The following is a 25,157-nucleotide window of genomic DNA, read 5'->3' as shown; positions in this document are numbered from 1 at the left end:
TGTTTTAGAGTAATAGAGATATTCACAAATACTGTACTAGATGGGAAAAAAAACCTCTAGACTTCTCTTGGCTGGATCTTTGGCACAGAAATGAGTGAAATGTACAAGTATATAATAATATTCCCCAGGAAATAAAATTTCTTACAGGCAGTATAAATGTTTTAAAATGTAGATTAAAGTTGTGTATCTTATTGAAAACTATTCCTTTATTATACAGTGTGGAGAATAATGGTGTCATGAAATTCTAACCCTGGATAGCTGATGCCAATAGGAACCAAAGTTACTAATGTTGTGTAGGTTGACAACACACCATTTTTAAACTGAGGAAATGTGGCTTCATGCACTCCGATTGGCCGTGAGATTGCCCTGTTGCCGTTCGTCGGTTGATGGGCAGCGCTATGGTTGTCGGTTCACACATACAATTGTTCCTCGCCCAGTTATTGCCGTAAGGTGATATGCACACATGTTGAATAGGTCTTGCTGTTTGTCACCACCTCACGTCAGAGGCATTCACACATAAGCTTTGTTTTGGAGCACACACAAATCACCTGCAATTTAGTCGTACAGTAAGCATGATGGCACAGTATTCATTTGAAACAATGAGATATGGTTTTTGTTTATGGACTAGCCGATGGTAAAATGCATGAAGCTCCACAGTTGTGTGAGGAACGGTACCCAGCAAGACTCCACCCACACCTGCAGATGTTTACAGCAATTCACCAGCGACTTAGCGAAACAGGCTCATTAGTGGATATCGTGATGATGCTGGAAGAACTCGAACGCTACAGAATGCTGCATTTGAAGAGACTGTTCTCGAATGCTTTGAGGAAGCGCCTACGACAAGTACTTGAGCAGTTCGACATGAGTTGGGGGTCACTAATCGGTTAGTCTGGGAGGCTTTGAGGGATGACAGTCAGCATCCACCCTGTCCAGGACCTAAATCCGGTGGTGGACTATGAACACAGGCTAGGGTTTTGTCAGTTGTTTCTGCGATGTGTTGCACGAGATCCCGACTTCCCCGTCATTGCATTGTTTAACATCAAGCGCACCTTTCATCGGGATGACCTTTACGACACTCGAAATGTTCTTTCCTGAGCAAAGAGACAGCCTCACGTCCAGAGCATCTGGCAACAGTTCAATCCCGTGGCCAATCAGAGTGCGTGGCACCAAGTTTCTGTAGTTTAAAAATGGTGCATTGTTGACCTACACATCGTTAGTAACTCTGGTTCCCACTGGCATCAGCTATCCAGGGTTAAAATTTCGTGGCACAATTTTTCTCCACCCTGTAGAAGGATTCTCGATTAGAAATGAGTAGACATTTACAAACTAACAATGGCCAGCATATAGCCATCTAAATATATTTTTTGAATGTTTTATGCCACCATATGTTCAATTGACATATTCCATATCATTATGTTTGTTGTGAATATGGTCTATGAAACAAGTAATTGCTAACCAAGGGGTAACTGAAAACAGCAATAGTATTTGTAATGCAACACTAGGAGTAAAATAAGTCATGGTGTGACGGTGGTAAAGAAAGAGAAATTGTAAACCATAAAAATATTTGACCCGCTCTCTAGTGGTATTATCTGTGTTGTGTGTGGACTATGTCTCTCAGATTTTTTTCGTGCTTATAGGATCTGAAGGTTAGTATCTGGACATAAAATTGCTAGAGCTGTAGAACGTAATTCTCAGAGAGAGAGAGAGAGAGAGAGAGAGAGAGAGAGAGCTGGAAAAAGTGGCCTTTGAAGATTAGATGATTTCTGAGCCCAGCTAGTAAACACTTGAAGATAATTTATGAAATCATTGGTGGCCCAGTGCATGGCATAATCTGCTTGTACTTGTATGATCATTAATTCAAATCTTGCTGGTAGCATTTTTTCTTTTTAATTTCATCTTTATTGACAAATTAAAATGTTAGTTAACAAATGTTGTTGTTGTTGTTGTGGTCTTCAGTCCTGAGACTGGTTTGATGCAGCTCTCCATGCTACTCTATCCTGTGCTAGCTTCTTCATCTCCCAGTACCTACTGCAACCTACATCCTTCTCAATTTGCTTAGTGTAGTCATCTCTTGGTCTCCCTCTACGATTTTTACCCTCCACACTGCCCTCCAATACTAAATTGGTGATCCCTTGATGCCTCAACACATCTCCTACCAACCGATCCCTTCTTCTCATAATTTTTCAATAAAAATAATATCTTTTATTTTTAATTACTGTCAGTATGAAAATACAAATATTCACAGTGAACCAAAATTTTGTACGAAAATCTGAAACATCAAAGATAAAATCAAATATTTGTTTTTGTTTATAGATAAAGAAGTATTAATGATGTACGTAATTCATATCATTTAGCAAGAAGGCATTGATTTGTCTGTGTCATATTTTGTTTTCATATGAACAGCTATTATTAAAAATTATAATTCAGTGTTTTTAAATTATTTTTTTTATTTTTTTAAAGAATTGGATTTTTTAAAAAAAGTAAAAATGTGCTTGCTGCTAGTGAGATTTGAACCATTGACTTTACAATTACAATCCCATTGTGCTACACATTCACCTAGCACACTGTTAATGGGTAGCTTGTGACTGCAGTGGTTCTGTGTTGCCTTTGTCCTCGCACAGCTAATACAGCTTTCCACTTTCACTGTACCCACTTCTGTCAGACCCAAAATAAAAGTTTTTACCCATAGCTGGAAATGTAATATTAGTGCTGTATATAATTTTGACTTAATTTGTTTGTAGCTTTACTCCAAATCTAGGTCAAATTTTACTTAAGGCAGTGGTGGTTTAGTGTGCTGATGTTGGCAATGACTGTTGAATGCTGGGAATTATGTGACATTGGTGCTAGCCAGTCATGTGATAGTATACAGTATCCAACGACAATTGCTATTTTGTTTTGGCAGAATTCTTTTCATGTCAGTCTCTTCTTATTGATGAAAAATGTTTTATCACAGTATATTTAGTTTACAAAAATAATTAATTTACTGAGTGGGTAAGGCTACATACAAGAACCTGTCACCCATAGAGCAGGAACAGCATTAGTTATTTGCTTCAATCGATTGGTTGTCATGAATTCCCAGCATTCAGTGGTTGTTGCCAACATCAGCACACTATGCCGCCACTGCTGTAAGTAAAACTTTGCCCAAATCTATAATGTATGCATTGGACTAGTCATTTATGGACTGTCTCAAAAGTTTGCTGAAAACAGTGTAGTCGTGGTTTTTCAAATGCTTTCAGGATTTCCTTTAAAATTTTCAGATATTCTTCCCAGGTATTTGTCAGTCTGACAGTATCACTGATGTAAACTTCCGGAAGTACTCTCCACATAGAACTTCATCCAACACTCATGAAGGCAGAAGCAGAATTGCTGAGTCTGAAAGTTGTTGTTCTGATTTGCTAACTTCTTTTCTTATAGAAGTCCCTCTGACTTCCTTTATAAAGTTCTAGCTACCAATAAGTGATTGTTAAGTATGACCAGAGAGTATTTTATATCTTTAAATGTTTATAATAGGTCTTTCCTAGTCTGTCTCTTTTGAGATTTACTGGTATTGTTTTGTTTCCCTCCATCCAGTAAAGGATGGTGTTTTTATTTAATGATTTTCCCTACCAACATGTTCTCGGTGTCAGCTTCTATTGTACTCTTTGTTGGCAGTGGATTGGAGTATGGGTTAACATAAAAAGATTGTTGGTCACATAGGCCTACTTTGAATTCACAAATGCAACCGCACATGCATGCTAGCTCAGAAGCAAATATGATTGAATAACATTTTAAAATTTCTGGTGATTCTTGTTTCGTAGTACTTGGTAGGCCTTGCATTGTGTGAATCTTATCATGTACATTGTGATTTCCGTTGTATTCTGTAAACTACTATCGTACCATGTACATTGTTATTTTGCAAACTACTGGTTTGTCTTTGCCTTGACGTCTGAAATTACGTCTCATCTTTTCATGCCTGAAATTACATCTCGTCTTTTCACGCACACTTACTTAAATTCTATGTTCACAGCAGTGTCATCATTCTTCATGAAATATCTTGTAAATTTACTTTCTTCGTCCCTGCTTAATGGTGTTATATTGCCCTCAGCAAAATTTAGTTTTATTTTTGGATCCACCATGCTCCCTACTTTCATTATAAGTCACTTGGAGATTGTGTTGTCAATCTTGCTTATACTCTTGTTAATGCATTTTGAGTTTTAATTGTGTTTGATTGCTCACTGGCTTGCTTTTGCTTCTGTCCACAACTGAAGTAAGTATACTATATTTGGAAAATGTGGTTTTATTTTGTATTTCCTTCAGGTGTTTGTAAAGCTTTGCAGCAATTGCACAGATTTTGTTTATGCTTTCTTTGAGAGCATCTGTGTACATCATACCATATGTCTGCTTCAGTATATGTCATTAATTCTGTGTTGATAACATTTTTTTTCCTCTGTGAATAAGACATGTTCAATTTCTTCGTTGATTTTCTTGTTGGAGAAAAATTTTTCTTTTTTAATTGTTTACTGATTACCAGTGCTATCTACAATTAACATTTTTGAATGCATTTAAGGACATACCATTTCACTGGTCTTACTTTTGCCTGGAAATCTGAGCGTGGATGGCAGAAGGTTAAGATTAGATGTCTTAGGGATGCCACGTCCATTAAAGACACAGCTCAAGCTCAATATTGGCAAAGATGTTAAAGGACATACGAGCAGTGTCCTTTTCAAAGTTGCTTTTACTGATTTCGGTAAATAATGGAAAACCTAAATCTATATGGCCAGGCAGAAATTTGGACTCTACTTCTCATGAATGTGGACTTCATTGTGAGCTGCTGTCTTGTCTTGAAATCTGGCAGTAGATCCCAAGAAGTTCTGGTCATGCGCAAAGTATACTAGTGGCAGGAGACAGCCAGTACCTTCACAACATGACAGCAGTGGTAATGTTAGCCACGGAAGTACCAGTAAAACGTATTTACTAAACACTGTTTTTCAAAATTCTTTCATTAAAAAAAGAATCAGTAAATGTTTCAGAATTTGACTCGAGAGCTGATGCCAGCATGAGTAATTCGGAAGTAGATACCCATGTTGTAGCAAAGCAACTTTGTAACTTAATAAGGGAAAGTCTCCTGGCTGAGTTTGTATAACAACAGTATGCGGATGAAATAGTTCAGTTTTTACCTATCGTACACAACCCTTTCCTTGATGAAAGATCTGTAGATCTACCTGAAGACTGCAAAGTGGCAAAGGTCATACCAAAACACTAGAAAGGAGGTACAAGTAATCTGTTGAATTGTAGACCCCATAACATTGGCAGAGATTTTTATTAGTATTTTGAACCTGTATTATGTTCCAACGTCATAAAATACTTCGAAGAAAACTGTGTGTTGACACACAACTTCAGAAAATATCTTTCCTATGAGGCAGTACTGACTCTTTACTCACGTGAAATAAAAGTGCTATTACCAATGGATCTCAAACAGTTCCACATTTCTGTTTTTCCAGAAGCATTTTCATACAGTTCCTTAATCAGATTGTATGCATATGGAGTAACATCTCAGCTGTGTGCATCTGAATTAGCCATTCCCTGTCAGAAAGATCTCATGTAGTAGTAATTGACACTTTTCTTAATCCATATAAACAACTTAGTAGACAGTCTAAGCAGATCTCTTAGATTTTTTTGCAGATGACACAATAATTTACTACCTATTAATGCCATCAGAAGAAGAAAAACAAATTGCAAATGCTTTAGACAAGATACCTGCAGGGTGCAAGAACTACTAATTGACCCTGAACAATAAAAAGTGTAAGGTCCTCCACATGAGTACTGTAAAAATTCCATTAAATTTGTGGTACACTGCAAATCACACAAATGTAAAGATTTTAGGCTCAGCTGAATACCTAGGTATAACAATTACAGACAACTTAAGTTGGGACCATCACATAAAAAATGTCATGAGGAAGCGAACCAGAGCCTGCGTTGTATTGGCAGAACACTTATAAATAGATCTACTGAAGAGATTGCCTACACAATGCTTGTCCGTCCTCTCCTGGAGTATTGCTATGTCACGTGGGATCCTTACCAGATAGCATTGACGAAGGACATGGAAAAATTTCAAAGAAGGGAAGCTCGTTTTGTATTGTCATGAAATATGGGAGTGTGTCATGAATGTGGTGAACGATTTGGGGTGGCAATCACTGAAACAAAGGCATTTCTTGTGGCGGCCAGAACTTTTCACTGAATTCTGATTACCAACTTCCTACTCCCGTCTACATAGGAAGAAATGACCATCACTATAAAGTATGAGAAATAAGAACTCACCCACAAAAATTTAGGTAGAGAAATAGTCCGAAAGTCATTCTGTGCACCCTATGCTTAACAGTGAAATGTGAATTGCAGTGTAATTTTGTAGATGTAGAAGTACCATCTATCTTAGCTATTCTCTGACTTGGCCGCATTTCAGAATTGTAGTTAATACCTCTTGTTTGTTCATTTCTACAGCAGTTTCTCCTTTAAATAATTCAAGGAGTGAAGGTAACAGCTCAGTGTACAATTGAGGCACTTAAGTCAGTTGACAGAAAATAATAATAATAATAATAATAATAATAATAATAATAATAATAATAATAATGGTTAAGGACAGAACTAAAGAAGCCTCGGACAAGCGCCATCATGGTCGGGGACGACGCTTGAACCCTATGCCCACCCACGATGGTAACGACACTGCTAGCCAACTGGAAAATGATTTAAATCCAAATAGAGGTGTTTTGCAGGATATGCTTCCTGCAACCACTCTAGAAGGAAAACAAAGACAGAGGATGAGATGGTCAGATGACGTTAATCGACACCTCATGTTCTGTTATTGCCAAGCAACAAACCTAGGAACCAACACAACTGGATACAGATCACAAGTATACACAACATTTATTACCAGATATCCGGAATTAAAATTTTTAACAGAACAACGACTAGCTGATCAGATCCGTGTAATAATAAAAAATAACAGGATACCCCAGTCAGAATTAGAAAACATCAAACAACAAGTACAACAAATACTAGAACAAATGATGTGCAATCAGAAGAAGAAGAAAATACAGTAATGGGCTCAAACATCCCAGAGCAAACAAACAAAGAACAACATGCATCAATTAAACAATCAGAGGAAAACGAAATCTTAAGACAGTCAACAGAACAAGCACAAATAGAACACGAAGTGACACACATGTTAGATATAGAAGAAAAATTTCAGCTGACATATATAGAATACAAAGACACAAATACAGACATTAGACCATTCTTGCATAGACCACCAAATAACCCACAAGTCGAAACAACAATAACAACTATCAACACAATCATACACAACAAAATAAATGAAAATACAACTATGGAAGAGTTACAACTACTGGTTTATGTAGGAGCACTCACTACACTAAATATACACACTAGGCAGAGATCAGAACCAACCAAGACACAGAAGAAACCCACAAAACCAGCATGGCAACACAGGCTACAGATCAGAATAGAAAAACTGAGAAAAGACATCGGACAGCTAACACAATTTATAAGAAATGAAATATCAGACAAAAAACGAAAAAGGTTAGGTAAAATCTCACAACAAGAAGCAATAGAGCAATTAGATGAAAAGAAGCAGAAATTACAAGCATTGGCCAAACGACTTAGAAGATACAAAAAAAGTGAAAATAGAAGGAAACAAAACCAAACATTCAACACAAACCAAAAGAGATTTTACCAAACAATAGATAACACACACATTAAAATAGACAATCCACCAAACATAACAGACATGGAACACTTCTGGAGCAACATATGGTCAAACCCAGTACAACATAACAAGCATGCACGGTGGATACTAGCAGAAACAGACTCATACAAGATGATACCACAAATGCCTGAAGTGATAATTTTGCAACATGAAGTCACCCGAGCAATTAATTCTACGCACAATTGGAAAGCCCCTGGAAATGATAAAATAGCAAATTTCTGGCTAAAGAAGTTCACCTCAACACATTCACATCTAACTAAATTATTTAAAAGTTACATTGCAGACCCGTACACATCGTGATACACTTACACATGGAATAACCTATCTGAAACCTAAAGATCAAGCAGACACAGCAAACCCAGCTAAATATCGCCCCATAACATGCCTACCAACAATATACAGAATATTAACTTCAGTCATTACACATAAATTAATGACACATAGAACACAGAACAAAATTATAAATGAAGAACAAAAAGGCTGTTGCAAAGGAGCACGAGGATGTAAAGAGCAACTGATAATAGATGCAGAGGTGACATATCAAGCTAAAACTAAACAAAGGTCGCTACACTATGCAGACATTGATTACCAAAAAGCTTTTGATAGTGTACCCCACTCATGGTTAATACAGATATTGGAAATATACAAAGTAGAATCTAAATTGATACAGTTCCTAAACATAGTTATGAAAAACTGGAAAACCACACTTAATATCCAAACAAACTCTAATAATATCACATCACAGCCAATACAGATTAAGCGTGGAATATACCAAGGAGACTCATTAAGTCCTTTCTGGTTCTGTCTTGCTCTGAATCCACTATCCAACATGCTAAATAATACGAATTATGGATATAATATTACTGGAACATACCCACACAAAATCACACATGGATGATCTAAAACTACTGGCAGCAACCAATCAACAACTCAACCAATTACTAAAGATAACAGAAGTATTCAGCAATGATATAAATATTGCTTTTGGAACAGACAAATGTAAGAAAAATAGCATAGTCAAGGGAAAACACACTAAACAAGAAGATTACATATTGAATAACTACAGTGACTCCATAGAAGCGATGGAAAAAACAGATGCCTATAAATATCTAGGATACGGACAAAAAATAGGAATAGATAATACAAATATTAAAGAAGAACTAAAAGAAAAATATAGACAAAGACTAACAAAAATACTGAAAACAGAATTGACAGCAAGAAACAAGACAAAAGCTATAAATACTTATGCTATACCAATATTGACCTACTCATTTGGAGTAGTGAAATGGAGTAACACAGACCTAGAAGCACTCAATACACTTACATGTTCACAATGCCACAAATATAGAATACATCACATACATTCAGCAACAGAAAGATTCACATTAAGCAGAAAGGAAGGAGGAAGGGGATTCATCGACATAAAAAACCTACATTATGGACAGGTAGACAATTTAAGAAAATTCTTTCTAGAACGAGCAGAAACTAGCAAAATACACAAAGCAATCACTCATATAAATACATCGGCTACACCACTGCAATTTCATAACCACTTCTACAACCCTTTAGATCACATAACATCAACAGATACGAAGAAAGTAAATTGGAAAAAGAAAACACTACATGGCAAGCACCCGTATCATCTAACACAGCCACACATCGATCAAGACGCATCCAACACATGGCTAAGAAAAGGCAATATATACAGTGAGGCGGAAGGATCCATGAGTGCAATACAGGATCAAACAATAAACACCAGATATTACAGCAAGCATATTATTAAAGATCCCAATACCACAACAGATAAATGCAGACTTTGCAAACAACAAATAGAAACAGTAGATCACATCACAAGTGGATGTACAATACTAGCAAATACAGAATACCCCAGAAGACATGACAATGTAGCAAAAATAATACATCAACAGCTTGCCTTACAACATAAACTTATAAAACAACACGTTCCCACATACAAGTATGCACCACAAAATGTACTGGAGAATGATGAATACAAATTATATTGGAAGAGAACCATTATAACAGATAAAACACCACCACATAACAAACCTGACATCATACTCACCAATAAAAAGAAGAAATTAACACAACTAATCGAAATATCCATACCCAATACAACAAATATACAAAAGAAAACAGGAGAAAAAATTGAAAAATGCATCCAACTGGCTGAGGAAGTCAAGTACATGTGGCATCAGGATAAAGTTGACATTATACCAATTATACTATCAACTACAGGAGTCATACCACACAATATCCACCAGTACATCAATGCAATACAGCTACATCCAAACTTATATATACAATTACAGAAATCCGTAATTATTGATACATGTTCAATTACCCGAAAGTTCCTAAATGCAATATAACATATACCGTAGAGTTAAAAGGAAGTGACGCTTGATCAAGGTCCGCGTCACTTTCCATTTTTAACCAGACTTAACGTCTGAGAAAGTAAAGAAATAATAATAATAATTTGTGGTGAGCTGTTACTTTACTCCTTATAATACACATATTCAACCAATCATTTTCGATTATTGTAATTTTTCCTGTGTTAGATTTCCTTTGACCTTGTCTCTGTATTGATGCTTAAACCAGTACCAAAATTGTAACAAAAATTTTCATTAATCAATAATTTTTCTCTTTCTTTTGCAGTAAGTAATTGTTTGCTCTTCCTAATTCTTGCTACAGCATTTCTTCCTAAATCGTTGGATTTCAGAATCATTGAGCCACAGTGAATTTGCTGCAAAATTAATCAGGGTTTTGTAACTATATTGGTTGTTTCCAAAGATTGCTGCAGCATGCATGGTCCAGGCAGGTTGCAGTTGAGGTGGAATAGTTAACTGCAGCAACTGAATGGTATTGTGAGAAAGAATACAAGTATGGTTGCATTATAATTGGTGTTTGATGTGTTTTTAGTTTCTTCATTTTAACACACTGACATATCCTGAAATAAGAATACAAAGAGGTACTCAAAGCTTTGTGGAATATCCCTGCCCTGGGTGGAACTTGCATAATGTGCTTTTTCTCACTAGGTATTGCTTAGGGCTTTTCTTCATATAGCAATTTCCTTCACCACAGCTGTTTGCATGCCTTTGTTTTATTCAGTTTTTTATTTTTTATTTTGTATATACAATGCTAGATGAAAGTAAAAAAAGTGGCTGTGAAATTCTGCTCCCTGATCATGAAAATTGTAATAGTAGTTTTGGGAATGAGAAGAGCTACTGCTGATATGTGCCCCTTCTTCTGACTGGTCACCAAAAAGAATGTTGAGTGGAAGCATGGTGTGCTTTGAAAGAACACCTCCATATCAGCCCAGACTTTATTTGCCAAGATCATTACTGCTGATTAGTTATGTTTATATTGTTATATCACCAAAACTAAAGTGACATGAAGCATCAGTGGCGTACTACTTTTGTGTGTGTGTGTGTGTGTGTGTGTGTGTGTGTGTGTGTGTGTGTGTTTTCCATCCAGATCAGACTGTTAATCAATTTTGTATTTGGAGGTATCAGAGATAGTGTAGCGATGAGTGCCAAAATAAGGTCCGATGTGGATAAGGGCTTTCCCACAATGACAATTCTGCTGGTCACACAGCCATCACTTCGCACAAGTTTTTGGCCAAAACGGCCCTACACATGTTACGTGCCATGGCTCTATCCAACTTCTTTGTGTTTCCATAAAAGAGGAGTGTGGTAAAACACTGATTTGATGTCACAGAAGCAGATAAGAAAGTGAGAGAATCAATTTCAGGGAGGAGATCCCAGCCACCACCGCAGATGAGTATAAAAAATCTTTTGCAGCATTGGATTCACAGATTGAACAAACATATTATATTTAGTGACACCTGGTTTGAGGGTGATAAGGCTGTACTGTAAAATGGGAAATAATTATATCTGCCAGATTAGTTACAGTGTATAGGCTAAATTGAATGGAAGAGTGTAAGGTAGTAGTTCATAGCACTGAAATTGTCACAAGTAAAGAAGCTACAGTATTGAACAGAATGTTGAAGACAGACATAGGTGATGAGACATGGCAGTGCACTTTGGTAGATAGTTGAATCAGTGAAAGATTGAGGTTACAGAGCCAAGGTACCTGAATCATATAATTTTAAATCCTCGGTTATCATATACAGTGTGTTGTAGTTTGACACTTTTTCATCTCTCTATTTTTCTGATATTCACTGTGGTCATATTAGAGCCTGTTTCTGTATCTGAAGAACCACATACAGAACACAGTGAAGTTATACCTGGTGTTTCCTTTTGCTAATAAGATCTGATGATTGTCTCGTATTTATGCAACACTGGGCTAATAAAAAAAAAAAAAAAAGAAAAAAAAACTGGCAGATGGTTTCCATGTTTTTTATGATTAATTAAATGGTGTCATACAGCAAGAAAAATGACATTTTACTTCCTACATTAAAAACTTTGGATGCTTACATTGATCTATTAGTGCTTGTTAACAATATCCCATCTAATTTTTATTGTTTGTTTCTGCAGGTGGTATTTTAAGCCCCGAGTCTCATGAATTTTCTCATGATGAGGGGTTTGACTCTGAAGATGACAGCGATCATTATGAGGACTTCTCTTCAGATGCAGGTGTGTGTATATCTTTAAACATCCCAGTTACTACAGCTTAACTGAGACTGACTGATAATAAATGATTATGAAGTTAAAGTAATTACTGTTTGGTACTAGATCTAATTTAAATCTCCTGATACTATGTGCCATGTAAGGTTGCTGAGGAAACTTCATTATTTGAAAAATATTTAAAGAACTCTTTACTGGTTTATGATTGATTCATAGTCATCCAGTACAGGAATCATAGCAAAATTGTTGCACTCTTCCAGTAGAGGCAACTTTTCCCAACACAAGCACTGTTCGTTTTTAGTTTACAGACAGACTGTATCTCTCCAGCATTTCCTCTCCAGTAATCTTATGTGAATAGACAGAATAACTCCACTGAGTGTTTGTAATATAGTGAAATTATTTTCATTTTATTGAGTGGGTACTTATTGGCAGTTGTCAAGTGTGCTATTATGTAAAAATGGTCAACAGCTGCGGAGCTGCCAACTGTCTTACCACTGAAGAGCCTTTCTCAAGTGTAACCTGTTGTCACTATGTATTTGACACATTGTTTTCATTGTATCCACAATTTCTGACTGGAATACTTTTCACAGCATGAGGGGTATCAAATGAATGATGCCAGCCTCAGCTTTCTCAAAATCTAAAGAGGCTTAAACTCTTTCCCTCTGCAATGGAAGGTCACCTAGCTGTTATATTTCATCATAAGTCAAGCACTGCATTATAGCAGTGTCATGTTGTAGACTTGAACATTGACACCCACCATTTGAGACACAATGTGGATGTATGGTAAGTGTCAGTGCAGGCCACACTACAAGTTCCAGCAGTTACTGAATGGAAATCATTTATTCAGTTCCCGGTGATGGTGAGAGAAATGCAGTAACACTCTGGCTATTCATTAATTCACCACCAAGTGACAACAACACAGTTACACGGTCTTACATTATGCCGTCAACAATAAACAGCAACAAAGTGCCACATTTACCATTCGAATATATTTCCTACCAACACTACCGAGGTCACAGACAACAGTCAGTAACTCAAATTGTACACATCTCAGCATTGTCATAGTAATATATTTTACACAAAAGCCTATTTAACAAATGCAAATAAGTACTCACTTAATAAACTGAAAGGAATTCCGCTATACAAACACAGACTCATTGACGTTAGTCTGTCTACTCACGTAAGAGTCTGGGCAGGAAATGCTGGAGAGATAGTCTGTCCATAACCTGAAAAGGAAGCAGTGCTTGTGGTGGGGAAACTGCCTTCCCCAGAAGAATACTGTAGTTGCTGAACAGGACGACTAAGAATCAGTTACCACTCTAGCAGTGGAAAACAGTGTGCAGAGATTAATGTATATTCTGTCCTCATGCTTTCTTGCGGTAGTGTTATTAGTAACTCATGTATGCGTCCTATGCAGTGTTAATGCACTTTGTCGAAAATATACACTTTCCTGGCATGTCTGTGCACTTCGTCCCTAGAGATTCGTAAGAGAGGGTTTGTATAACTTTGTGAAACACCGTGTAGTTTTTTCTTGTGGCATAGTGGGGTAGATAAAATGGGTAATCACTACCTGCTCTTTAGTTTGCAGACCTATGATGGAGAGAACTGCATGATCCCAATCTGGCACCCTACCTACCCTCACACTTCTACCCTCCTACCTGCTTCACCCTGTTACACCACTAGAACATAGTTTATCTCTTAATACGGCTCTACTGCACTTAGAAGTGGTACATACATTAAGTATTTGTCCTTAACTCACATCATTTAATAATAAACATTAACTTCATACATTAAAACACCATTTTTAATAATCTGCAATTTATCCACCTCTTGCACTGCAGAAACTATTATTTCCAGAGAAAAGAAAAAAATGAGTAGAAACTTTACTGTAGGAAACATGTTTGTTAGAAGCTACAGTTTTCAAGTTATTCAAGAAAAATGTAGAAAAGTGACCTTTAAACACTCTCCGACACCCACTCACACCTCACAGGTCAGGATTTTTAGTATGTTTTTCATGACATTCCCCTCTACCACTGTACAATGTGTGCAACTACATGAAATTTTTGCACTAATTGACCTTTTTATGTTTGTTGACTGGTATAATGGACTCTTTATTGTGAAAAACTGGGGGTTGCTCAGCAAACAATGGAGAGATGTATATTGGAATTACATGGAGAATGGGGACATTGACAAGGAACTTGACTGGAGTGGATTTTATGACTATAATGAAAGGGAAATGGGGACGGGCTGGACATCTAGTGAGGCAAAAGAATGATTAAGGAATCATGGATGTTCATTACTGTATTTTTGGAGCAAAGAAAAGACAAGCTGAGAATGTAATGGAATGTGGGTAGACGGAAATAGAAAACATGCAGGAGCAGCATGGGTGTGTAGTGTAGTAGACTGTAGTCGATGGAGAAATCAAGTGGACACTTTTATCTGGCAAATGATGTCAGATGGATGATAATCATGGTTCTGTATGCTGAGATCTACTCACATTGCTGTGGGAATACTGAACAATTAGAGGAAGCAATACACCACTCGGTCTGCAATGTTCTGCAGTGCCATTGGCATCTTCTGTAATAAATGTGATTGATAATAGTCACATTGTCTGCAATTTTATTTTTACAAATAAATGAAAAAAAAGTTTTACAAGTAAGATTGTTTTGTTACTGGTGATGTGATTTGATTTTTTATTGGTTTTTAACAAGATGAGTTATCTCTCAAAATTTCATAGTATCTCTGCCAAACCCCCTCTGTTTCATTTGTCATGTCTTCTAAGTAATGTGTTTTTCTTTTATTGCTTCTCTCCTTGCAGTCTTTTGTTCCTCCACCTGTAGGTGATGAAAATGATTTTTTGCTGTATTATGGAAACAACAAGGTGGGTTTTTCACCATCATATATATATCTACAAGTATAATTTTTGTATGGCACTTAATGTGATAAGTCTTAATTAGTTCAGCTGTTTGTGATGTATAGATAGATACAGTCTTTACTAATTTGCATTGGATAAGTCTGGAATATACTGACATGTCGACACCTCTGTTGATAAGGAATTGCAGTTTTGTTGTATCTTCCATTATAAATAGCTGACATTTTTTGTGTATTAGTTAGTTGCCATCACTAATGATTCCTGTCTATAAATGCTGTGTTGCAAGGTGGGCAGCATTGTTGAGCTTCAGTATAAAACCTTTTTCTGATACTATCAACTCTTGTTTTGTGGTTGCTGAATGCTAGTCCTTATTTGTCAAATGCCACTTTTGTGGTGTTTGGCTGGGACTTATTGTCTGGAACGCTGTAATGAAATGCTCTTATCTTCTTCAACAAAGTTGTGTCGCCTGTGGAGGGGTACATCTCCACGATCAAGTTCTATGCATCAAAGTCTGTGGCATACACCGTAAAGATTTTCAAGTTGTCTTCATTCACTGAAACTTCCTGGCAGATTAAAACTGTGCGCTGGACCAGGACTCGAACCTGGGACTTTCTGCCTTTTGTGGACTAGTGCCCTATTGGCTGAGCTATCCAAACATGGCTTGCCACCCACTTTCATAGCATTATTTCTACCAATATCTGATCTCTTATGTACCAAACTTCACAATAGTTCTACACGCCTCGCAGGACTAGCACTTCTGGAAGAAAGGATGTTGTAGAGACATGGCTTAGCTACAGTCTGGGGGATTGTTTCCAGAATGAATCTTTGCTCTGCAGTGGAGTGTTACTGAATTGAAACTTTCTGGCAGATTAAACCTTCATTCACTACCTTAGCAGCTAGTGTTTGAAGACGACAAAGTAGTCGAGATGGCACGTGATTGCTCTTATTTTTCATTCACAGGGTCTTGTTGAGCTGCTTAGCCTCTCATTGTGACAAACAGCTGACACAGCATGTGTTTGATGCTATTGCATTTGTCTGCAGTGTGGGACGAGGCAAAGATGCTGTGTACTTCCATGCCCAGTATTCATTGAGGGTGGCAGTTGTATAGTTGTCTTGATTTGTCAGCTGTGATATGGATCAAGAGAAAATGACTGTTCAGTAGTGTAAACCATAGTACCAGGTTGTCCTGCTGGAAAGTCAGTGGCTTTCGGCTGTGGACAGAGTTAGACATTTGTGGTCAAGTCATCAGAAACATCCATCACAGCAATCAGAAAGGATGGATATTACGCAGTAGAAATGTTAGTTGATAGATGTATGATCATTGATGTCATGAAAACGATGAAAATGTGATGTGGTTCACGTCATTTTGTTCTTGTTCAGTTTCTGGATGAGTAAGATGTAGCAGTTTACAACACTTGGTATTAATGCAGTTCATAATTTCATCCTGGATGTAGTCAGATATAAAAGAGCTGCTGAATTTGCTATAAACAAAGGTAACACTTGTAACATACGATAGATGTAGTCAGTTTCAAACTAATTCTGGAAATGTAAGGATCATAATTAACTATTTTATCGCTGTAAGGCTGTAAATGACTGAATTCTGCTTTGTAATGATACTGATGGTAGAAGAAGGAGGGTGCAATATCACACTGCTTTACAGTTATTAATTTTTTTTTATGCAGTGCATACCACTTCCAGGATGGATTTTTGTAGTATCTTATACTTCATATCTGAGACTGCTTCATCTAATTATTTACACTGCAGTATATTCCATGTTTTGCTATATTTCATGTTCTGCTGCAGTTTGTGGGAATATAAGTTACCGCACATGAATTATTTGGAATCTGCATATGGTGGGAAGTCTTCTGAGTGCCAAAAATATGGATGGTATCGAGAGTGTAGTTGTTTGTGCAAAACAGTAGTGAATGTAGTCTTGTAGTATTCACTAAGTAGCTAAGAAATGCTGACATTGTGCACTGAACTCAGACATCAAAAAACACAGTTTTGTTATCTGGTACTGGCCACTTCCAGTATAGAATTTGTTCCTTTTACTCCAGTCTGTGACAAAACAAAAATTTGTTCTCAGACTTTTGATTTCTGTCATTGGTGACCGTCTTCAGATCTGACTTTAAAGTATTAGTATATGTTTTAAACATGTCTGTCAATTATTACTTTGACTGAAATTGATAGCCTGAGGACAAAAACAAATAAATAAATAAGTAAATAAACAAAAACTGATCATGCACTGGAAAAAGAGGCTCTGCACTTCCTAGATCACTGTTTTCATTTGCTACTATGTCACATAGCATGTGAATTTCAATATAAATATTGGTTTTCACTATTTTGTGCCCAGTATAATGTGCCTTTGACTGCAGAATTCAAGTGGTGTGTATTATACCTTACTGACACATAACAACACAGTAATGGCTTCATGTCCTACAAGTGAAGCTTATAAATAATATCGTGTTTTGAGCTTGTTTTGTTGCTATTGTGGCAACAAGAATACAGATGGTGATTTCTGGATTCGCAACATATCCAAATTTCAAGCAGCTGCTGATTTGACTTAAAATAGACACAGGCTATTATGCATTATATGGAACTGTTGTGAACTATTGTGTTCCAATTGAAAATTTAGACCATTGTTCTGTCTTAGTGGAAGGTATTGCTGGTAGTGTACAGCTTCTGTAGAGGAGTTAGAGGTCAAAGTTAGATCCTCCATTTAATGTGCTCTTGACATTTTCTTACAAAACGTTACCTGGGCATCTATTGAAGGTTTGCCTGATGCACAGTGTGTATTGCTTCTTCCTTAACATATCAGTTTACACAGCACATTTTGTTCTGAAAATGCGTGTGATCTGGTTTCTTGACAAATTAATACCAACTGGTTAGCAAACAAGAAAAATGGAGATGATATTCCAATCAAAATGGAAGAAAAAAAACAATGAAACTTAAAAATCAGTTTCAGGGCAATTAGGAAATTCTCCAAAACTGTAACAGTACTGTAACCATTCTGGTGACAGCCTTCTCAGTGTAAAGCCAAAATATTTACTAAACCTATTAGGAACAGATTTTTTTTTTTAAACGGTTGGGAATTCCTGGATGGAATGATAACATAATGAAAAGGACAGATTGTTACTTACCCAGTAGAGGAGGTGTTGAGTCATAGACAGACACAATGAAAAAGGCTGCTAAGATATTAAGCTTTCTGACAAAGTCTTTCGTCTGAAATAGAAAAAACACTCACACACACACACACACACACACACACACACACACATTCTCACAGGTGTGTGTGTGTGTGTGTGTGTGTGTGTGTGTGTGTGTGTGTGAGAGAGAGAGAGAGAGAGAGAGAGATAGAGAGAGATTTCAGAAGAACATTGTTTGAAAGTTAAATATTTTAGCAGTCGTTTTCATTGTGCTTGTCTGCAACCCAGCACCTCCTCTGTATGGTGCGCAGCAATCTATTCTTGTTATATTGCTGAGTTACAAGATTAGTTTTAAACAATCAACATACTATCTTCTGCAGTTTAGCTGTCATCTAATGGTAACACAGAGATTTCAGAAACAAATTTTAAATTGTAAGACATTTCCAGGAGCAGATGTGGACTCTGACCACAAATTATTGGGTATGAGCTGTAGATTAAAACTGAAGAAATGGGAAAAAGGTAGGAAAGTAAGGAGATGGGGCCTGGATAAATCGAAAGAACCAGAGGTTGTTAAGAGTTTCAGAAGGAGCTGTAGGCAACAGCTGACTAGAAAAAGGGAAACAAATAGAGCAGAAAATGAATGGGTAGCTTTACAACTTAAAATAGTGAAGCCAACTGAGGATGAATGTCAAGAAGTCAGATGGAAAAGCAGTCCTAAGCAAAGAAAGGAAATCTGAAATGTGAGAGGAGTATGTAGAGGGTCTATACAAGGGAGACGTACTTGAAGACAATGTTATAGAAATGGAAGAGGACATAGATGAATATGAGATGGGAAATATGATGCTGCAGAAGAATTTGACAGAGTACTGGAAGACGACATCTTATCAGAACTGCTAATAGGCTTGGGAGAGCCAGCCATGACAAAACTCTTCCATCTGGCATGCAAGATGTATGAGACAGGCCAAATACCCTCAGATTCCAAGAAGAATATAATAATTCCTGTTCCAAAGAGAGCAGGAGCTGACAGGTGTGCATATTACGGAACAATCAGTTTAATAGGTCATACTAGTTGCAAAATACTAACACAAAATCTTTACAGAACAATAGAAAAACTGGTTGAAGCTGACCTTGGGGAAGATCAGTTTAGATTCTGGAGAAATGTAGGCAAACATGAGGCAATACTGACCTTACGTGTTATCTTAGAAGATAGGTTAAGGAAAAGCAGACATACGTTTATAGCATTTGCAGACTTGGAGAAATATTTGGGCAATGTTGACGGGAATACTGTCTTTGAAATTATGAAGCTAGTAGGGGTAAAATACAGGGAGTGGGAGGCTATTGACAACTTGAACAGAAAACAGATAGTAGTTGTTAGTCGAGGGGCATGAAAAGGGAGCAGTGATTGAGATGTGATACTCATTCTGTACATTGAGCAAGCAGTGAAGGAAACCAAAGAAAAATTTGGAGTAGGAATTAAAGTCCAGGGAGAATGTTTGCTGATGACATCGTAATTCTGTCGAGGCAAAGGACTTGGAAAAGCAGCTGAATGGAATGGACAGTACCTCAGAAGGTGTATATAAGATGAATTTCGACAAAAGAAAAACAAGGTTAATGGAATATAGTCGAATGAAATCAGGTGATGCAAAGGGAATTGGATTAGAAAATGAGACACTTAAAGTAGTAGATGAGGTTTGCTACTTGGGCTGTAAAATAATTGATGATGCGCAAAGTGGAGAGTATATAAAATGTAGATTGGCAATGGCAAGAAAAGCTTTTCTGAAGAAGAGAAATTTGTTAACATTGAATATAGATTTGAGTGGTAGGAAGTCTTTTGTGAAAGTATTTGTATCAAGTGTAGCCATGTGTGGAAGTAAAACATGGACAATAAACAGTTTAGGTAAGAAAAGAATAGAAGCTTTTGAAGCGTGGTGCTGCAGAAGAGCGCTGAAGATAAGATGGTTAGTTCACTTAACTAATGAGGAGTTATTGGGGAAAAAATAAATTTGTTGCACAGCCGGACCAGAAGAATGGATTGGTTGATAGGTCACATTCTGAAACATCAAGGGATCACCAATTTAGTATTGGAAGGAAGAGAGAGAGAGAGAGAGAGAGAGAGAGAGAGAGAGAGGGAGGGAGGGGGTGGGGGTAGATAGAGAAAGGGGGGGGGGATGATTTTATGCCAACAGATTTATTCAAGTACTGCAGCGAAGAGACACACCCAAGATGCTTAATACTCTGTATCAATGAATGGATTATATCATAGCAGCTACCATTGCTGCTGTTACACTCAGCATTGATAAAATTTAATGTAGGTTGTAAGAAAATTGGAATTGATGGTTGGAATTAAATGGTGACAAGTTACAGAAATTAAATTTATCTATATTCACTCAAAACGCACTTGTTCACCATGTCTGGTTAAAATGATATGACAGTGGTGTCGCAATGACTGCCCTCATTAAGCCTGTTTGAAGGCAAGTTGTACAAACCGTACAACACCACAATACAGCCTGGTAAGTTTTGCAGTCATGGCTAGTAATTACAAGAGACAACTTTGTAATGCAGAAGCTTTAATAAGCTTAGTCTTCTTACAGTATGTGCCTGTATTAGCACAAATAGTACCAGAACACTACCTCCCACTATCACTGCTGACTGCCTGCCTTCACTGCTCAGTCTGTCTGTGGTAAACTTTTTTCCACATAAAAGGTTTTCTCACAAATAGAATGTGACAAGGCTAGCTGTTACCCCTATCTCAACAGTATCTGCTGGATCTGCTATCTTTGACTTTTCCCATGTAAAAAAGGCATTCACCAAACACAAACAACAAGGGCAAAAGCTTGACTGCCCTCAGGTCTAATGGCTTCCTTCTTTCGTACACACTATTACACTTTACATAATGATAATTAATACCAAGTTAAGGAGGAGCTAAGAGTGTACAGAAATGATTTGTTTTATATTCTTAATTCAAGAACAATAATTTAATCATGCCTTTACCATTCTAATTAACCTTTTACAAAAATTATTAAATAAGCAGGTCAGATCTTGACAACACTCAATGGATGTGGAAATTATCACTGTTCTGTTATAAACCCAGTGCACACCCACTTTCTTAAAATAAGGTTGTGGTGACAGGACATTCCTTTGACATTTGGCTCCTTCTGTCTTCCTAGAAATGGTTGTACTTCACATGCCTGTGTACTAGTCTGAACCATCTTAGCTAAACAGACCACAAAACCCTCTCTCTGGTATCATTGTTGCTCATTAATTAGATCTCCCTCTGTTCTGAAACTTGCAACACTTCATATGTCTTTAGCTGTACGAGTTTTCCTTTAGTCTTCCATTTCATCGGGAAGGGACGAAGGCCTACTGCGAAGCATTTGTAGCGTGCATTCGTACCCGCCACTGGGAACTGCATCGACACGTGTATTATTGCTACATCTATGTTAATTCAAGATTTTGACAGTTGATTGAATAGTGGCAGACTTTGTTCCGTTGGTCCCCTTATTTGTTGCAACTCTGTAGGTACCTCTCAATGTTCTTTTCATAGTCTGATTAGGAACTGCTGTGTTGGCAACAACATAGGACTTAATTGTCCGTGCACCACATGATGAAGTACTTCTTACAGTATTGCAAATTCAATCCTTGCATGATTATCTGCCAGAGACTGTAGTAACATTGCTACAACCATTCTTTCATTCAATAAATTTTGCTGAGTTTGCACCTTATCCAAGTCATAATTTATTGTTTCTGTTGTGTTCCTTATACACCGAAGCGCCAGAGAAACTGGTATAGGCATGTGTATTCAAATGCAGATATATGTAAACAGGCAGAATACGGTCCTTTGTTCAGCAACGCCTGCTGTAACAAGTGTCTGGTGCAGTTGTCAGATCGGTTACTGCTGCTAAAGTGGCAGATTATCAAGGTTTAAGTGTGTTTGAACACGGTGTTATAGTCGCCGCACTAGCGATGGGATACAGCGCCTCTGACATAGCAATGAAGTGAGGATTTTTCTGTATGACCATTTCACGAGTGTACTGTGAATATAAGGAATCTAGTAAAACATCTGATCTCTGACATCACTGCAGCCAGCAAAAGATACTGCAAGAACAGGACCAACAAAGACTGAAGAGAATCATTCAGCGTGACAGAAGTGCAACCTGTCTGCAAATCACTGCAGATTTCAATGCTGGATGATCGACAAGGGACAGCGAACCTCATGAATCCGTGGACCCTGTAAATCAGTAGGGGACTGTTCAAGCTGGTGGAGGCTCTGTAATGGCATGTGTAGTTGGAGTGGTGTAGGTCTCCTGATATGTCTGGATATGACTTGGACAGGTGACACGTAAGTATCCTGTCTGATCACCTGCATCCATTCATGTCAATTGTGCATTCTGACAGACTTGGGCAATTCCAGCAGGACAATGTGATACCCCAAACGTCTAGAATTGCTACAGAGTGGCCCCAGGAACCCTCCCCGAGTTTAAACATTTCCGCTGGCCACCAAACATCCCAGACGTGAACATTATTGAGCATATCAGGGTTGCTTTGCAATGTGCTGTCCAGAAGAAATCTCCAACCCCTCGTACTCTTATGGATTTATGGGCAGCCCCATAGGATTCATGGTTTCAGTTCCCTCCGACACTACTTCAGACATTGGTTGAGTCCATGCCATGTCATGCTGTGGCACTTCTGGGCTCTCGCGAGGACGCTACACAATATTAGGCTGGTGTACCAGTTTCTTTGGCTCTTCAGTGTATGTCATGTCAATTCTGTCCACTACCCTAGTGTGATTCAACACACCACACTCTAGATTCAACATGTTTGCCTCTGCCACTGCTTGTTCTTATCCTAGCATACTATTCAACTCTTGAACATTGTCGCTGTCCAAGTACCAAACACTGTGTGGTAGCTTCCTGCCTACATCTAACCATCCCCTTTTGTCGTATCAGCTTTTGTGGTAACAAGTCCACTATATTTAACATAAATGCTTTCTCAACTTATTGTATGAAAGTCACCCCCCCCCCTCCCCCCTCCCTCCTCCCCACCTCGCTCCCCAATATTCTCCCTGCACTTACGTCAACAGTTTCCCCTTCTCTGCTTGCTTACTAACTTGGCAAATGTCTCCACCAATCTTTGTATTTCATTTCTCACTTCCACATATTATAGTCCTATCTTAACATCCACTGGTGACTAGTTAGTGTGATGTCTGTTTGTCTTGAAAACAACAGTTCTGCTTCAAGTGTCTGCTTTTTGTAGTGTGTTCACTACTTCGCCCTGAAGAGATGGAAAATCATCAGAATTAAGACACTCAATGGGGATGCTCTCGGAGATATGCCACCTGAGAGAAAGGAATTTGCCTCAGTTTCCCTCCCCTTTTCAAAAAGTATGAATACAGGAGTCACTAATGGACTTACATTGTTCGACAGTATCTCATACCGTAGCCTTACAACCTGTACAGACACTACTGTAAAAAACACTGAAAACAAGGACATTTAACCCTGCATTCCTACTGTATTCGTTTGTACCACTTTTGCTACAAGAGCTCTCGCAGACCTGACCTGCATATCAGTCTGAGTTGTTAAGGATAGGGAGCACAAAAGGGCTTCACATTCACGTTATGTTGTCTAGATGATGTAAACAAACGTGTTTTGCTTTGGGTTTGAGTAAATTGTTGTTCTTTATTACTACATAAGCAAATTAGACAGTGATTCTAACACTTACATACTGTACAGGACAAAAATGAGTACACAATGCGACTGTCATGTGCCATAACACACAGATTAGAACAGTGAAAGCTACGAAAACCAACTTCAGGTCTGAACAGATGAGTAGAAAACATGTACGAAAATGTTGTAAGTAAACTGAGTCTCCACAATGTCTTTTGAACATACTGTTTCCACGTGTCATTTTACCACACCAGGCCACTACATGCAGTCTTTACAAATTTAACTTGAATGTTTTTAGAGACACACAAACTTAGAACATTTGTAACAAATATATTGCATTTTGCTATCTTCAAACCCATAACACCATCCTCTCTTAGACACTGTACTCTAGTTCACACTCCCATCTTCTTGCTGTTCGACCCCGCCAGTCTGTTGACAGATGTTTTGAGAGGTCGGTTGATATGCTTACTGCCAGCCCTGTGTAGTAATTGGCCTCCAACAAGAGCCCTCCCAAGCGATTTCAGAAATTCTCTCCTCTTGGTCTCCCCCTGGTTGTTAGCTCTGAAGATGACGAGACTATTTATGCCTGCTAAATTCAGTAAGCAAAAGAATAAGGCCACAGCCATCTCCTAGTTGTTCTTGCTACATCATAGGTGGCATACATCTGATCTACTAAATCTACCCCACCCTTAGTAGCATTATACAGAGTTATCATCTCCGGCTTCATTTCTTCCCTAGTTATTGCATCTATTTTGTCGTCATGGTGCATAGTCCTCATTAGAAGTAGGCACCTGTTTTTCTTTGTTACATAACTCACTAATGTGCATGTCTTCTGAAAGCTAAAGATACTTGTAAAAGCATTTCTATCTCTTGTATTCGCGAATTTGGGGGGAATTTCCATCTTGTTCTTCCTTACTGTTCCCAAAAGTGTTAATTTATGGTCTTTGAGAAGTGACAGGGTCAGTTAGTAGCTCGTAAACCAGTTATCCATCATTACGTTGCTTGATGTTTTGGAAATATGATTACACAACCTTTTGACAACATCAGCAGCACGATTACTCAACTTATGCAGTCCATCTGGTTGCTCACTTAAATAAACTTTCAAATTTG

The 25,157-nt window shown here is 37.7% G+C and overlaps 1 protein-coding gene across 3 annotated transcripts in view; it reads left to right on the top strand.

Annotated features, from left to right (window-relative positions):
- LOC126088914 (protein CREBRF homolog) overlaps window positions 1-25,157 on the top strand; it is a 114,107-nt gene that overhangs the window by 6,110 nt on the left and 82,840 nt on the right. For all 3 annotated transcript variants that reach the window (XM_049906870.1, XM_049906871.1, XM_049906872.1), the window contains exon 3: window positions 12,277-12,375. In XM_049906870.1, coding sequence (XP_049762827.1) covers window positions 12,277-12,375 — 99 coding nt within the window. The remainder of the gene's footprint in view (window positions 1-12,276; window positions 12,376-25,157) is intronic.

The sequence above is a fragment of the Schistocerca cancellata genome, chromosome 1 (assembly GCF_023864275.1).
Source record: "Schistocerca cancellata isolate TAMUIC-IGC-003103 chromosome 1, iqSchCanc2.1, whole genome shotgun sequence".
NCBI lineage: Eukaryota > Metazoa > Arthropoda > Insecta > Orthoptera > Acrididae > Schistocerca > Schistocerca cancellata.
Note: the sequence above shows the minus strand (reverse complement) of the source record. Positions and strands in the feature narration are given on the sequence as shown.